Source organism: Aulonocara sp. 'chitande type north' Nkhata Bay, linkage group LG15 (assembly GCF_057382095.1).
Source record: "Aulonocara sp. 'chitande type north' Nkhata Bay isolate Kocher_YH1m ecotype deep benthic linkage group LG15, A_spYH_male_GT1.1, whole genome shotgun sequence".
NCBI classification, from domain to species: Eukaryota; Metazoa; Chordata; class Actinopteri; order Cichliformes; family Cichlidae; genus Aulonocara; species Aulonocara sp. 'chitande type north' Nkhata Bay.
In genome coordinates, this window is record NC_141358.1 from 20,721,267 (window position 1) to 20,738,487 (window position 17,221).

General features: G+C 39.6%; 1 protein-coding gene across 1 annotated transcript in view; it reads left to right on the forward strand.

Annotated features, from left to right (window-relative positions):
• Positions 1 to 17,221, forward strand: part of man1a1 (mannosidase, alpha, class 1A, member 1) — a 172,325-nt gene that overhangs the window by 138,191 nt on the left and 16,913 nt on the right. Inside the window, exons 6-7 of the mRNA XM_086264886.1 lie at positions 13,229 to 13,352; positions 13,686 to 13,779. Coding sequence (XP_086121012.1) covers positions 13,229 to 13,352; positions 13,686 to 13,779 — 218 coding nt within the window. The remainder of the gene's footprint in view (positions 1 to 13,228; positions 13,353 to 13,685; positions 13,780 to 17,221) is intronic.

Below are 17,221 nucleotides of genomic sequence, written 5' to 3' on the forward strand. Positions count from 1 at the left end.
ATTCCATGATTGTACAAGAGATATAGGGACAGGGCCATGGTACTCAGTGAACCCTGAACAGAAAATCTTTGGGTTACAGTAACTTCGGTAAGCACAGCGATGGTAGTGGACTGAACTCTGGCCCCAAATATCCAACCACCATCTGAACTGAAAAACCTATCAGCCAGTTGTGTTGTTTCACTGACACACAGACGCAAGTTGACATTTATCATGGTTTCGGCTGATAGGTGTATGTCCTTGTTTTTTTGTATTGTAACAAGTCTGACTTGGGCTGACTGCAGTTATTCTCAGATGATGAGGGCAACCTGACTGCAACACTTCTCTTTCCAGTAAGGGACTCCACTTGAAGGGACTTGAAGACAGAAACTGACTGCAAGTGGTTCTGGTTCTGGCAACTACTGTTTTCCCTAGTGTGACTATAGTATTTGTTTACTGTAATGTGAATTAGAGTGGTATTTGTTCAACTCCTCCAGTGGGATCAGCTAGAGACACTGATCATTGCAGCCATCTGTGAGGTTGTGAATCCTTAAAATAAACTGAGTACAAGAATGCAAGTTATTCTTTATAATCTTTTTATAAAAGATTTCAAGATCATTTCAATATATCTGTTTCCTCCCCTTCCTACTGTTGCAGATATGCACCATCTGGGAATCCCTATGCTATTGTATTGATATATCATAAAAGATCAGCAGAACCATCAGTGGCAAGCGTAATGTAATCCAACAGACAATGGGGTTTATGGTAGCTTTTAATCCCATCCTGAGTTATGTAAAGACCCAGAAGATCTATAAAACTATAAATCTAAACTTCCATATCCACTGATACATATCAGACAAGTGTTATCAATATGTCTCTCTGGTGATAAAAACTCGTCTGTGCTTTGAAAATGTTAGTTATTTCATTTCTTTTGTTGTTAAAACATCATTAAAACAGTCTATTGAGGAAATTAGACCATGTAGACATTATACAGAGAGAGAGAGAGGTAGAGGTCAGTTGCAGAAATCCTAAACTCAGAGTGACGGCTCTGAATGATCTGTGGGATAAACAGCACTCAGTCAAAGTTAGATTATGTTTAATTCACTATGTGCAGGTCAGAGAGAAACGAAGCAAGAAGAGATCAAAAGATTTTAGGAATGAGAAGTTGAGAAGAAAAATTGAAAGTGCTTTTGAAGTAGGATAGTTTTGAGTTAGAATACTGCCCATGCAACCTTGACCCAGATTGAGGTAAAATAAATCTGTAAAACACGCTTGCAAACGAGGCCCAATTACTGAATCATCTCTCCCTTTATCCCCCCGTCCTCCCTTCTCTGTTTTACATTCCATTCTTTTATTCTCCTCCATTTTTTTTCTTTAAAGTTTTTCTCACATCCCAGTCTCTTGTATTTCTGTCCTTGTTCAGCCCATCCATCTTATCTACAGTGACCCAGTATCTCCTTCTGTTTCAGGATGTGTACTCCAAGTCCACTCCACTCCATGGCCTTGTTCTTTGTATTCCCTGTCGGTAGCCTTTCATCGCTCTACCCTGCAGCTATCTGCAGAGCCCAAGAGAGACCATAAGAAATAAGGCCACAGTTTAAAACATCTTATTGCTTCTATACCAAGTGAACCTTGTTTGCTCAATGGCCCTGTGTTAATTTCAGAAAACAAGATAAATGCGATGTCCTCAGTTTGGAAAGGTTTTTGCTGCGTTTCCTTTGGGAATTACGAGTGTGTTCAGACAAATTAATAAAGGCTTAAGATAAACCTGCGGAGCTGCATTTAGTTAATTTCTAAAGATAAAATCTTTGGCCTGAACACAGCACGTGTTAACATTTCAAAGAATCAGGGTGTTTTACTGGGTTCTATTGGGAGTATTTTGGAAATGAAATGTTTGAGATAATTTTTATCTCACTAAATCTCAAAAGAAAATCTGAACATCAGGTTGAAATCACTCACTGTCTGGTTGGGTATGTTCAGTACGTGTTAACATGGTAATCATAAAATAGGAACAGATCTGAATACACTAGTGTGTAGCTCTTTATTTGTTTTCTTCTTTCCACTCTTTGTTTGCTTTTTGTTTCTGTCACACCCTCGCTTCACCTTCCCTTTATGCTGGACTTTTTTTCTTCTTTTGGCAGCATGTAGAGTTTCCATAGTTACTCCCCCATCTACCATTTCAGCTAGGGAACAATACCAGTACCTACTGGGGAAAAAGTGTTATCCTTTTCCCCTGGAGAATTTGTACCCAGTGGCAGACAGAACTGCAAATTGAAAGTAAACCCTAGAGGGAACCAATTGAAATACCAATGATGCATTCAGTAGCTCTAACATTAGTTTCATGGCTGTAAGTAAAGTAAAAAAAAAAAAAAGCTTTTCTTTTTTCACTTTAACATTTAAAACCTGAAACTAAAATCTGCGTATCTGCTTGTCGTGGATCATTATGGTGTGTAGAGACCAAAGTTTAAATAGAGATGTTGCAAATTCATTACAGAAAAATCTAATTTATGAAAGGTCATAAGAGCTGATCACATGTCTCATCCTCTGAATGACAAGCCACCAGGAACAAAGGACGATGGAAGGTTTTGAAGGCCGTCAGAGAATGTAAAGGAATAATTCATCAACGTGAGAAATTTTGTCTTGATGTCCAGCTGATTTATCTTCAAAAGGCACTTGAAGGTGGATCAGCTTGCTTGCAATATCCAATAAATCAACAGTTCCTCATACAGAGTAAAAGGCTGGCCCGGCCTTCCTCTCCGACCCCCCGTGACCTTTAGTTTGTACATCAACTCATTGATTGCTACTAACCGGGTGGAAAATGCTGCTAAGATCCAAATGATTTTTTTTTTCCGGTTGATCTGCTGCAGATTGGGGCGTGTTAGGGCAGGACTGCAGCCAGATGGACAGAGACACAATTGTCCCTGAAATGAGCTTTAAATATTTGAGAAGGTGAAGAGGTGCATCACTGAGAAGGCTGGGGTAGTGCTCCTCTAAACTAGTTTTTGCATTTGACATGATTATTTTTTCCCTTTTTGGTGCTTCTGATTTGTTCTGCGTGCTTAATTCAATTTTTTGTAGTTAATGTTGTTTTTATATTTAAGACAAAGGGAAAGGGAATACGCTAAGCACATAACAGTCTTTAAGAAATAGATTACTCATATTTTCATTTCTTAGAATAGCATGACTCATCGTCTACCTTTGCAGCGTGCCCCTTAATTAACACTGAGTTACTGAATCGAGATATTATAAGGTGGGTAGTGATGAAAGGGTTTTGGAAAAGAATAACTTTATTTGTGCTGTGTAAGTAACTAGAAAATATCGTTATGTTTAACTGGATTTTATCTACAAGATTGATGTAAGTGGTAGGAACTCACAAACTCACTTTTTGCAGATGACCCTGTTGTATATCTTATTAAATCTGGCCCAGATATCTGCATCCGTCTTAAAACCACTACATCGATTGGGTTTTAATCCAAATATAGAGTACATAGAAATGTACTATGTTCACACTGGCACGTGTGCAAGCCAAAATACTTTAACCTAATGCAATGACTTTTGTTTGCATGTGCATGTCTCTGTGTATAGTGCAGAATACAGTGTGTAGTATTTAGTTGCTGTGCTTTAGCAACCGACAACATATAACTGCGCTGTACCAACTAAACTAATTTCCCTTTTCCTCTGACACTTTCTCTAACTTTTTTACACACAGGCACACACACACAAACGCATACATGCACACACACACACACTAGTTTCCCAGTTGTTATCTGCTTTGGCCAGTAAGTCCCATAGCTCTTCTGTTAACATTCAGACTGATAAAGCCCTTGCAAATCACTCCCACTGCACTGCATACTGACTGGCCTTAATGGGATGAGGCATTGTGTAAATGTGTGTCGGTGTGTGTGTGTATGTGTTAGGTTTTGCTGAGGTATCTGGATCCGTGCTCCACCCTGAAATTAGCTGCTCATTCCTCTCTACAGGCATCATGGTGATGATTGCTTCCCACACACACGCACACCTCTGATTGGCAGTAAGGCATTTAAAAAGTGCTCGAATCTGCATCACCATTCCAACAAAAGACTTGGTTAAAATGACAAGTGGCAAAGAAATCATGCTGAAATGTTAAGTGGTACCTCTGAACAGGTATTTATATGTGAGGTCTGACACCGTGGGATGAATTTATGGGAAAATGTGAATCTTTTTGCCTTTTTCAGACTGAATCAAAGAGCTGTATACATTTCTGAAGTGGCTCCCCCACCACGGCCCTCTGCATTACAAAACGCAGTAACTTGTGGGGAAGTGTTTGCTTTCCAGGCGAACTGCTCCTAAAAGCAATGTCATCATCTTCATGACGTTGCAAAGTTAAAACTAACCCTCGTTCCGTTTCCTTATCTCAGAGAGGAAAGTATTTTAGAAAAAACTGTCAGCTTGAGGCAAATTTGCTCCTTTTCAGCTCTTGGCTCTGGGACTGAAGCTATCAATCCTGAGCTCTTTGGGTCTTGGAGTTTGATTAATAGGTCTGCATTTGAGAACGGCTCTATTAGTGCAGCCTAGTGAGGGTGCCACACTGGGTGACCCTGTAGTGCCACTCTGTCATGGAGCCCTTTCTTCTCGATGCGATAGGAAAATTAACTTGTTAATCCAGAGCATGTCTGGAAATTCTTTGCTTAGCAGAGACTGATGAATAATATCTAAAGCAGCTAGCTCATATTTTAATTTAGAGCTACAAGAGTGCTGGAAGAGTGCTAAGTGCTGAATGTCATCAGCATAGCAGCAGCAGCAGAGAAACCAGTAAACAAGATCAAGAGGTTGAAGGTAATAAGAAGCAAGAAAAATAAGTGTAAGAAAATACAAATTCTCTCATGCCCAAATTCCCTGCTGTGTCACATATTCACTGGATTCAAATGCAGTGTATTTGAAGCACTTTGGGCTGCTCTGCCCTTTTTACTACACAAAGGCTAACTCCAGGTACAAGTCTTGCCGTTAGCAGTTTTCCACATATAAAAGCAGATTAAATAAAGATTTAAAAAGACAATAAAGAACCAGGCAAACGTCAAAACTTGCTGGTTTAACTGTTCAGCTGATACCCGTCCATTTACGTCAAGTAATTACGGATTATGGTCGGCTACTTAGCTCTGTGCCGCGTGTGAACAGCAGTCACCCTGACTCATGGTCTCTCCCTAATATAAAGAGGAAAATAAACTCACCGTGTCCGTCTCTCTGTGTCATGTCACCCACTGTGTGCACAGAGATGTACTTAGACCAACACAGCTGTTCCTGCTGTGCCTCACAATTAACATTATAGCAGTTTAATAGCACTACTTTAACTGAGTGCAACATTAAATGCAGAAAAAGCTGGCTAATTGGAGTGAATTAGAAATGAGCTATGAGAAAGAGGCCAATCAGTACTGATCTTTTTGAGACAATACAAACAGCAGTGTGTTCAGTTAATATCAAACAGTGTCGATGAGAATGCTGGATAAATCTCAGCATATGGCAATAGGCTGTAGGGTGGCACTGCAGTGCAGGGAGTTGTCGCCTCACAGCAAGATGGTTAGTGATGGTAATGCCAGGGACGGGGAGAGATGAAGGCAGCTGTGGTGACCCCTAAAGGCAGCAGGTAGAAGAAGAAGAGTTTAAGTTTCAGTATCGGCATTGCTATGTGACTAAATTAATAAGTGTAGTGCAATGAGCTCTTTTAGTGTAGTTTCATTCCTGCAGCTGTCATCTAAAATTTTAGGGTTGTATGTATCTGGATGAGCAAATGACAGCACCTCTGTTTTGGCCTCAGTTATTAACTCATTCACTGCCATTGACGTCTATAGCCGTCAATTGCAGTGAATGAGTCAATGGGTTTAACTCATTCACTGCCAATGGCTGGCAGTGAATGAGTTAATACGCACAGATATATGCAGCAGCAATGCACTCTCACTGCCCTAAAGCACGTTTTTAAAGCAAAGAAAAGGCTAGCGTTCGGGATGTACAGAGATTTCTTTAAAGAACAAGCTACACAAAGCCAGACATCCATTCTCAGTGCAGCTCTCCTCAGTTGTAACCTGAGGCGGTGGAAGGCAGCCATGATTTAAGGGCTCTAATTAAGTTGCTAACTGTGAATCTATCGCAATTCACATTTTCTCTTTGGCCGTAGGGAAAGTACGATAGATTTTAAGACGCAGAGGAAGAGATGTACAGCAAAGGAAATCGAGAGGAAAAGGAGAGGTAAGAGAGGTCGTGGCAAAGATGAGATGGAGGACAGTGAAAGGCTTTCCAGAGAAAACAACAAAGAGAACTGGGCCAAAGTATTGGCCTCACCCAGCTATAGAGTACAAATGAATTGGAGTGCTTCCTGACATAATTTTAGAGGAGCGTGAGAGGGCACTGCCTGGTGTGACATGCTAATTTATGGAGATGTATTGCTTTTTCTGTTTTTCCAGGTTATAGCTTGGCACCACAGAATTAAAACCTCTGTTTTTTGGCTCTGCAGAATTCACTGGAGGGTTAGAAAACTAGCAGGCTATGATTTGTTGTTTTGCAGCTGGCCAGGAAATAGCTGTGGGCGTTAGAGGTTGAATGATAAGAGCATTGGACAAGACACCAAGAGGATGGGAACATGTCCTCCAATGCAGACTATTTTAATTCACAGTGGCATCGTTTTGTAATGACTTGTTTTCTGGGCTGAGGCTTTGGATCTTTATTTGTTGCATGCAACCCTTGAGCCCCTAGCTATCCCCATAGTGAACTTAAATGTAGTGAACTAAGTTGGTCTTGAAGCATATATAATGTAATGCACGACAATGCTCTGGAGTCTTTGGGGTAGGGAGGCTAATCACGTTAGCATGATTAGCACCAAAGGCAGCAAAATGGTCAAAATCAGAACTAGACTTTCAAGACACACATTGTGTATTTTTGAAGGTAAGAATTTGTTTGTTGGAAAACTGCAGAGTGCACCTTTGAGGTTATGGTTAGCTTTAGATTGAGTTGGAAAGTGGACAAAAGTGAAGTTTTTTTTCTTACCTGAGAAAAATAATAACAGTCTGGCCACAGACGTTCTTTCGCTTCTGGATATAATCAGAACTGGAACCACATACATCATAAACCTTTTCAGAGCGGACTCTTTCTCCTGGCAGTCTTTCCAAACAACCCGTACTTGTTTTTTGCCTTTCTAATGGTATCATCATGAGCTAACTGAGGCCTGTAGAGTCTGTGTAGCACTTGGGTTTTTTGTAAAAAAAAAAAAAAAAAATTTTTGCATGGGTTGAATTTGCTGGAAAGTCCACTCCCAGGAATGTTTTGGCATTGTGTTAACACACACCTGAATGCTGCAGACCAGCAAACAGCAAAAATGTGCTCACATTTGCTGATAATCAGATAATCAAGTACAGTGGTACCTCGCTATAACGATTTTTTGTGTGTGCAATTTTGCATGCTGTTTTTTTTTGTTTGTTTGTTTTTTTACTGTGCATTGTGTTCTGCGTCCTGATTGACTGTAGACCATTGTCAATCAATCTCATGCGATGTTTCCTGTACAGAATGCGTTCAGCTTGTCAAATTTACATAAATCTTTGATAAATCGAACTTTGAGAGTGTTTAAACAAAAGAGAAAAGTGTGAAAATGTTCATGTGTGTCTGAGAAAAGTGTATAAAGCATGTAGTGAGGGGTTTTATAGCCTTAAAACATCTATAATAATTGTAAAAAATAAAGTTAGCTACTTCACGGATTTCACCTATTGCGGGTTATTTTTAGAATGTAACTCCCGCGATAAACGAGGGACCACTGTATGTCTGATTAGTAGCCCCTGGCTGCTTTTTACCCTTTTAATTGCTATGGAAGCAGTAGGAGTGTACATAATTTTTCATAGGAGTACAAAAATTAGGAAGAATGGCATTGCTTTGTTTCTAAGAAGGCTTTCAAATGTATCCATAGTGTTTTAATAAGCAGGACCTTGTCAAACTTTACCCAAGTGACCTGGAATCATAGGTTTTTGAAACTTAAGTCAAAAGTGAAACAGTGATAAGTTACCGTTTGGACTGAATGATTAATAGTCAAATGTAAGTAGTGTGATATAATCTGTTCTGTTTAACAGAGAGATATTACTGGGATTAAATTCTGCATGGCATAATATCTGCCCCTTAATGAATATAAAAGGGGAAATGTGAGGCAAGGAAATTAATTTAAAAAAGAGTTCCTGTTAAACAAACAAACGCCATCCTATCACTCCTATCAGAGGTGGATCATGTTGGCTCATCTTCTTAACTTATAATGAAAGTTCAATATCGGCTTTAATACGCTGATGTAAGCCTCATATAATCTCTGAAAGTCCTCTAGTTCTAGGTCACAGTAGCAAATTGATTAACATTTACAGCTTGGTTTTTAAAGAGAATAACCAAACGTTTTTCAGTGTGCTGCACTCTAATATTACTGTTTGGTATAAAGCGTGGCTCATCGGCACAACATTTTATCAAAAGCCAGCATGTCGATGAGAAGTGAGAAGCACCGCTGTGACTGTTCGAGAACTGAATTCAATAAACCGAGACTTTATATTCATCCAGAGTTTAATATGAACCTTCATACCCCTCGCTGCTGTGGAAATGAAGCCCACTGAGATCACAAAAAAAAGAAAAACAGGCAACAGGGAGAACTCTGTTATCATTTTGGATTAGACATCTTGGGTGAAAATTTTCTGCAAATTAGGACGAAAGCCAGCTGAGGCGAAACTTTGACCAGTTGTACAACGTTTTTATAATATTGCACTTTATGTATTCTGTAGTGCAAAGACTGCATAAACTAAATAATGTGTTTCAAAGATTAGAGCTAATAAGTCCTATTACATGCCATGTGAGAAATGGGATGTAGAGCATGCTGTTGTCAACAGGGCCCTGGAAACTGAACCACTAGGACATTTGCATCAGTAGTCAAATACAACAGTAGACTCAAATAGTCTAAGACAGATGCATTGTTCTGTATGCCAATGGATGGATGGAGGCCAGTTTCCAGTCCCAGTACAGGAGGGGACTGGTTTCCATCAGAATAGCGATAACAAAGTGTTCCTCCACAGGTTAATTTAGTCCAAAATGGAGCAGAGCCGGATCTCTGACTCCAAATTATTGAGTTTATGAGCATTAATACATCATTTCATCCACGCATTTGTTCACACTGTTTCTGCAAGCAGCCAACAGCAAAGAGTCAGCCTTTAGCCCCATTCACACAAAATTAGTCTCACCAGGAGAACACATGTGCTTTAGGAAATAAATCACATGTTTATGCTCACATAGGACAAGCAGCTCTGTGTTTTACTTGACGGCGACATCTTTGGTCCCTAGCTACAGAGCTAGCATTAATATTAATAGACTGTTAAGCATCTCATCTATCTCACCACCCTTCGAGATTTCACTCTTCTAATGGATGTGACCTGGATCTCGCTGTTGATAGGTCTCCATGTTGTTTGGCTACAAACAACATGCCGTCCAAACTTTCTTTTGTAATTACCAGAGCAGCCTCTTTTATGTAAGAAAAAGCCAGGAGAAAAACATTTAAAAATAAAGTTTGTGTTAGGTTTTGTATTGTTTTAGTCTAAGTGCTTTTTGTGTATAAATGAACTGCTGGACTTCCTTACTGTGTTATCTAGGATGAGGGGGGGTCTACCCTCTTCCTGACCAAGGATGTTTGCTTGTGTGCTTTTATGACCCTTTGATCAGCAGTACCCCCCCCCCCCCCCCCACACACACACACACACACACACACACACACACAGGCAAGGTACTCTTTGTGTGTATGTAGACATCACATGTTAATGAACCTATGCATATTCATGTAACCTCAATAAAAGGACAGTGGTACGGGAGAACGGACGAGAGCAACTGGGGTCAAGTGGAGGAACGGCACTCTGTCCGGTCTCTCCCGTGCACGAGTAACATGAAGAACTTTGCCTATTTGTGTCTTGCTTAGCAGTGTAATTATATTGTCTTCAACGTTCCAGCGGATGGGTTCAAGCTACAAACCTATCAGTTTGCAAAAGGGAAAAGGTCATCCAAAACAGCCTCATGTTAATTTGCACCAGACTATTAGTGTCTGACTAAATGTGGAGGGTAATTTTCAGTGGAATTATGATTATTTTTTAATTATGGCACCGATTACCTTCACAATTATTACAAATTATTTGAATTCCCCAGGTAAAGACTACCACTACCTGATCTCTTACAGTGTTTAATCACACAAATACAGTTTCTGGATTGTTTTTGGAAACCCACAAAGATTTGCTCACAAAAACCAACAGGAACAGCTGGACAAAAACCACATGAACAGATTTGTAGAACTTACCAAAACAGTCCTACAGTTTTATTGTCTTTTCTTCAAGCCAAGAGCACCCAGAGTAATCACATTGCTCTGGGTGCTCACAAGAATCAATGTGAACGTCTGTGAAGCAGATTTTTCACCATCATTTCACCCAGTGCAAATTTGTTTCAGTAGCTGTTTTTAAAACTGAACACAGAGACTAAAACTGTTTCTTTGAAACTGGTAGTAAAATGCTTTTTAGTACTCTAAAGCTGGACATTTTAACACGAGAGTCTGAGGATTTCTTAGAGTCAACGTCAAGTGGCCGTTAGAGGAACCACATGTTAGCTTTATTTTTTAGCCCTGAAGCTTTGTTTCTAACATGCATTGCATGCTTTGCTAAGACTGAAAGAAGTGAGATTATTCATCCAAGCACAGAACTGATTCAGTAATTTAAGCATAGTGTTATATTCATGACATTTGTTAACGGTACTGCACAAAAAAAGGCCGTAAGTACTAAAATGTGTGATTAATCAAATCAGCAATCAAATTAATTTCACTTTGATCTGTAACAAATTGAAGTGATTTCCGTGTCTTCTTTATATTAGGGGACAAGTTTCAGAGCTTTAATCTCCAGCTGTCACCTTAGAACTAAACAGCAGCACAGAGAGCGCGTTCAGCGATAAAATAATTAACTTGAACATAAATGTTGGTTTTACCACTCTGTGCACTAAATCACCAGGTTATTTTTACATCATAATTTGATAACTTATTTGATTGGGAATGGTGGCGCTCACAGGGATCTTTCTGAAATGCCCCTTTTTATGTGGGCACACCCAGAGCCTGAAGCAGAAAGCCCTTCTTAACAAAGAAAGTTGAAAGGCACCGTTGGGGGTTTTAGGTTTTGTCTGGCTCTCTTTTGTTTTAGACTCCCTAACATGGATTTGGTGCTTCTTGCAGCGGGGCTTCAGGGGGATTGAGGTGGACAGGGGCGAGCTGGAAAGGTGTGCGTTGTCTCTCAATCCCACCCATACAAGCAAAAGGATTTACTGTTCATCACAGGGTTTATAAAGGTACTAAAAATATGGATAGACAGATCAAAACTACGGTTGAATGATAGGCGGCGGAGATGAAGGAATAGTGTTTGACTAAAATGTAGCTTAAAAACTTAATCCAAAATATATGTGTGTGTTTATACACAATCTCAGCGGTGTGACAGTGCCAATTAAATTTTTGCTGGGAGCTGACCCCCAAATTAATCAGGGTGTGCAGTGATGGGATGTTTTCTCACCATTCCTGCTTTCTGACAGTTGCCAGACTCTGTGTTCGCTGCCTGATGCGGCAGTGGTCGTCCCTGTGTTTGGTTGACTTGATTAAATCTGTGGTGTAATGGGAAACAAATTATGGCTTATGCAACATGATGAGTTGAAGAAGGGGGGCATAATTAGTATGTTCATCCACCTCTTTAAAGAGATGTGTGGGTTTGTCTCTATGTGTGTGTGTGTGTGTGTGTGTTTGTGCAGCACATCTCCCAATCCACACTCCTTCTCCTCCTCCTCCACTCCTTCTTCTCATTTGTTGGATGTCTCCTCTGCTTCAGTGTGTGTGTGTTTGTGTAGTACATGTGTCCATATGTAGTTGCTGTAGGGCCGACATCCCGGTGTGCTTGACAGTGTAGTAAATAGTTCATATGTATTCATGAGTAGTTACTTCAGGCACCACCACCAGAGTCATCAGTCCTTGGTCTGAAAGTGATCTGTCAGTGGCTGTAATGATCCAGCACACACACTTACATGCACACACTCCCAGTTGCAAGGTCTTCTGTCCTTGTCAAGCACGCCAAGGTTGGTAACTCTCACATATGGCCCGAGAGCAGACGCACCTTTTTTTTGTTTCCTGGCAGAGAACAGGCTCCAACAAGTTTCCTTTTGACTGACGGGTAAACTCAAAGAATGATGTGCTGCCAGGTGAAGACTGTGGGAAAAACAGACATGTGCATAAATATAACAAACGGAGTGTAACGTTTGGTTTAATTTTAGTGTCATTAACATACCCTGCTCTTTATCTATTTAAGGAATCTATTTGTAAATGCCTTCAGAGTGAAAATCGGTTGAATAGTAATTACTTTTAAAAATAAGATCAAACTTTCAGGAACTGTTTAGCAGTCTTCAGATTTTTAAGGAGTTTGGTTTCTAAGTAAGAGTTTCAAGATGGCTTTTTAAAGACTTTCTGCCTGTTTAGTGGGAATGGGTGTTGTAAGTTTGCGGGTATGTGCCCAAGTTAAAAGTTTTATTATGTTACTCATTTGTTCTGATTTGCTTTATTTTTGTCATGCATTTGTTCGTCATTCATCCATCCATTTTCTGTCACTTATCTGAGTCCGGATCACGGGGGCAGCAGTCTAAGCCCATACCTCCCACTCCTTAGTGACCTCATCCAGCTCTTTTGGGAGTGGATACCAAGGCGTTCCCAAGCCAGACAGGAAATGTAATCGCTGTAGTTGTTCAAGACTGAGGGAGCGGGAGATTGACATATGGATTAGTTCAGCATCAGCAGTGATTTGCACACTATACCAGTCTGGTGTGGTGCAGCAGAACCAAGCATGAAAACTAAGCTGTCAGTCTATGTTCTTACGCTCACCTATAGCCATGAGCTCTGGGCAGTGACCAGAAGAATGAGTCTGTGGATACGAATGCAAGCGGTGGAAATGAGCTTCTTCTGTAGGGTGTCTGGGCTCTATCTTAGAGTATGAGGAGCTTAGTTATTTGGGAGAGGCGCTACTCCTCCATATCAAAAACACCCAATTGAGGTGGTTTGGACATTTGGCTAGGAAGCATCCTGGGGCACCTCTGAGGTGAGGTGTTTCTGGCATGTCCTAAAAAAATATTCCATACAGTGAAAATCGAAAAATGTCACACTTATTATTGTTTTTGCGTTTAACATACATTTCTGTCTCCTTCTGCTTCTGTGTTTGTGCAGTGGTATTGGTAGGAACTGGCCATGGGCATCGGGTGGTAGCAGCATCCTGGCAGAGTATGGCACCCTGCATCTGGAGTTTATGCACCTCAGCAGACTCTCAGGAAATCCAGAGTTTGCTCAGAAGGTAACAGACACAGAGACTTTTAAAAGATGTTTTTTTGTAATAAAAAATATATCTAAGCAATGAAATATACCAGTCCAGAGTCCAGATAAAGATGAGTATGTAAGAGTATTAGTTCTTTATTACATAAAGAAAAACAAAAATCCTGAACCGGAGATAAACAGTTCACATTAATTGATATCAATTACATCTTAGTATTGTTGTGTATAGATATTTAGTAAAATTAGCCTGCTAACTAGCTAGTCCCTTGTATAATAAAATATAATGTGCATATTTTGCAACTTTTGAGAATTTTAAGAAATATTTATGTTCTTTTTTTCTTTATTTTAATATTAGGTAATGAACATCCGTAAAGTACTCAATCGCCTGGAAAAACCTCAGGGGCTATACCCCAACTACCTGAATCCCAACAGTGGACAGTGGGGCCAACGTAAGTCCTGATTCCCAGTTTCACAACCTGTATTTTGTTCTTTCTTCCCTTTTTATTTGTATTGCTTACATGTATGCTAATATTGCTTTAAACGTTTGTATAGTACTTTTCAAAAACAGTGTTACAAAATGCTTTACAAAAAGAAATAATCCACACAATAAAATATAGTTATACAGCAGGGAAAAAGTAATAAGAGAAGATGAAAGCTCAAAGGATAATTTATGAGGGGGGGGGGGCTCAAGCACCAATTAAACCTCTGTGGACGTTATTTTCTGGGATAAATCCAGTCAGCCATTCAGAGGACTATTTAACATCTACATTTGAAATCTTTTCACGCTATTGCAAAGGCTTAAAATCAAGCTAATTCCTGCTATTCACCAATTAACTTTTAACCGCTGAATACTCTCACTAGGTTGGATATCTAATGAATGTCTAAATGGCACTGGCTAAAAACAAGTAAAAGTTCAAAAATGATGTGGTAGACGTCTATATTGGCTACTTTTAAAAACATATGTGACAAGTCATTGCCAGTTTGACTGACCAGTCAGGCCATACCGCCACACGTGTGTGGTTCACTGAGCCGAGAGGTGTGCTGTACGAGGATTTGAGGCAAAATGGTGCACTGTTTATTTGCAGTTTACATATCAGAAGCTGTGCAATAAACTAAATTTTTTGGATATAGTTATGAGAGAGCTTTATATAAAGTCAACGTAAGATAACAAACTTTGGGAATCCAAGTTGTTTTGATTGCATCATTGAGAAGCTGTTTTGTGCACATCCAGGATTCTTGCTCCATATTTTTGGCCGTCGTTAGATCTTTCTTTTGTTTGTTTGAAGTACCTACTTAAGAGAGTGAAAGTGCACAAGCATATCCTTTGTTTTTTTTTTATGTAGAATTCATTGCTGCAGCCAGGGCTAGTACAAAAGTGACTGCCTTAGACTGATTTATAGGTTTAGTGTCTTTTAGACTTATTGGTCACTAATTAGCTAACATACACTATTGTAGGTCCATTAGCAGCACCACAGTGCTGTCACGTTCTTTATAGGCACAAGATGATGCTAAACATACTCTAAACTTAAACTTTAGATGCTTCTTAAACCCAGTTTCACAAACAGTGTTAGATCTGTGAGAGTTTTTGAGAGTAGGCATCCATGGTTTCAAATAGCCTCGATACATGTAGTGTTTTATGTCCACTTTAAAGTTCCTGCCTACTCACTGGCTAAGCATCACCAATCACAGCCAACACCCTTCACATGTTGAACTCTTTCTTTCTTTCTCATTTGGGGATTTAGCTGCCCCCCAGTTCTTCCATTAAAGCTTATTTGAGATATGAGTGTTTAGAAGGCTGCTTTGAGTACTCTGGGCCATCCTTAACATGTGGCGGATAAAAACTGTGTTAATCTTCTCGGGTTCGTTCACTGATTAACGAGAAAGTAAACATCTCCTCTGTGTGCTGTAATGCTCGACCCTTGAACTTGTCGTTTTCTTGCTAGTTTATGCCTTTGCTTTGGACAATAATTTTTATGCGTAATACTAAAGTACGTTAATCAAGCGTTCCTGTTGTGTTTGCACATTTTAAGATTTATCTCGGGCACAAATGCAAGACTGAGTCATAACTTCCTCCACAGAATAAAGGTGAAATGGATCAGTGTGTAATTAAAATGAAAATTGTGGGTTGAAATCTTTGGGTTAATAATTAGCGAGACTTTGAGTCTGGTATCAGAAATATTAATAAAATTTGCATTTATCACTTGAAGAATGTCAGCAAGGTTAGATCGTTTTTATCCACAATGACAATGACACACTAATGCATGCAAATTACAGCTCGTCTAGATTACTGCAGTGTACTTTGTGTCGATCTTTTAAAGAAAAGAGATCTACACCTGCAATTTGGACTGACTAAAACCAAGAGATACCATCTTATTGTAGGCATTACTCTGTCTTCAGCTCAGATTGACACTTTGAAAGGGTGGCAATTATTTTTCTAATTTTCTGTGAACTTACCACCATTTATTGTGCATTAATGATCCTTTACCATAATTTTAGATAACTTCTCTTTAAACCGTACCAGAGCACGAATGTCCCCTCCCCTCCTTATCTGGGCCTGAGTATACTTAACATGCCCCCCTCTCTTTCTTTCATGCACTTTGCTGTTTAATTGAGGCTCTTTTTGACAGAACTGACAAACTTTCCTCTTAAACGTTGGCTTATAGATTTGCTTATTACTTACTGCATTCATTAGTGTTTTGTGCTTAGGTTGGGTATACAGAGAAGACTATTAATATGACTCGTAACCTGAAGCATGCGCTGCTTTATTGTCATTTTTGGTTCCAATGGGGACCATAATTTACTAAATGGACATGGTGTTGGTTTCAGTGAGGCTTTAAACTCACAATTGAAACCTTGAGTTCATCAGCAACGTGGATTTTACGGTCCGTTGACGCCAAAGTCACGAACACGAAGGTTTGGCTCGAATTACTCACATGAAAGCAACGAAAGCAAACCCTGAGAAAAGAAGCATCACAATAAACAGTGAAAATAACTGCTGCTGGTAGCGCTTTTACTTTGTAACCATTGTAAACTTCGGAGTATTGAGAAACTTGGGCTTTATGTTATCTTAAGGATCTGCACTTTCGCCGTAACGATTGTCACTTTCATAACTTTCATTCAGATTATTTCACTTTCTTTGTTTTTTGTTTTATCTGTCTACTTATCCCTATGCAAATGAGATTTAATTAAAGTTTACCGAATGAAAGTTCTGTATAAATATTATGGAGCTCTGTTAACAGTGACTGAAGATAAAGAGTGCTAATATTTGTCCGTTAAACAAAGTTGATATATGCTGTTTCAGTAGTTAAACAGGCTGACAGAATGATCCAATATTAGTTTAAATTAGCTTAATAAAAATGTGTTAAGTTGTACTGCTTGTAGCTGTTGTGGAGCTTTTGTTAGGCCAGGGACACTCAGGAAGCTGGAATGAGTCATGCAGAATTACCTATGCAGTAATCTTGATATAGAGGATTAATACATGTTGACGCATTGTCCCCCAGTCCCGAAGTTTGTTCCAGAGCGGGGTATCTTTAAACTAATTTGCCACGCCTCTCCCTTAGTCTATTAGATAACCCTGACACCACTCTGTGACACATTTTCCTAAATCCAGATAGGAAAGATGTCAGTTGGGGCTCAGATTAAGAGACTAATCTCCAAGGCCTTTGAATGACTTGGACACTTCTAAGGTCATGCCGAAATGGAGAGGCCCACTCTAAAGAGAAAATCCTTTACACTAGCAGCAGAGGAAGTGTTTCTGCAGATGGGCCTAAAGTGGAATATCCTCTTCCTGTTCTCTTTCTTTCTCCTCACTGTGTCATCACACTTTCCATTTGAACCTTGACTTTCTTTAAATTATTGAAACCCACTATTTACCCGTGTCACTGTCAGGTA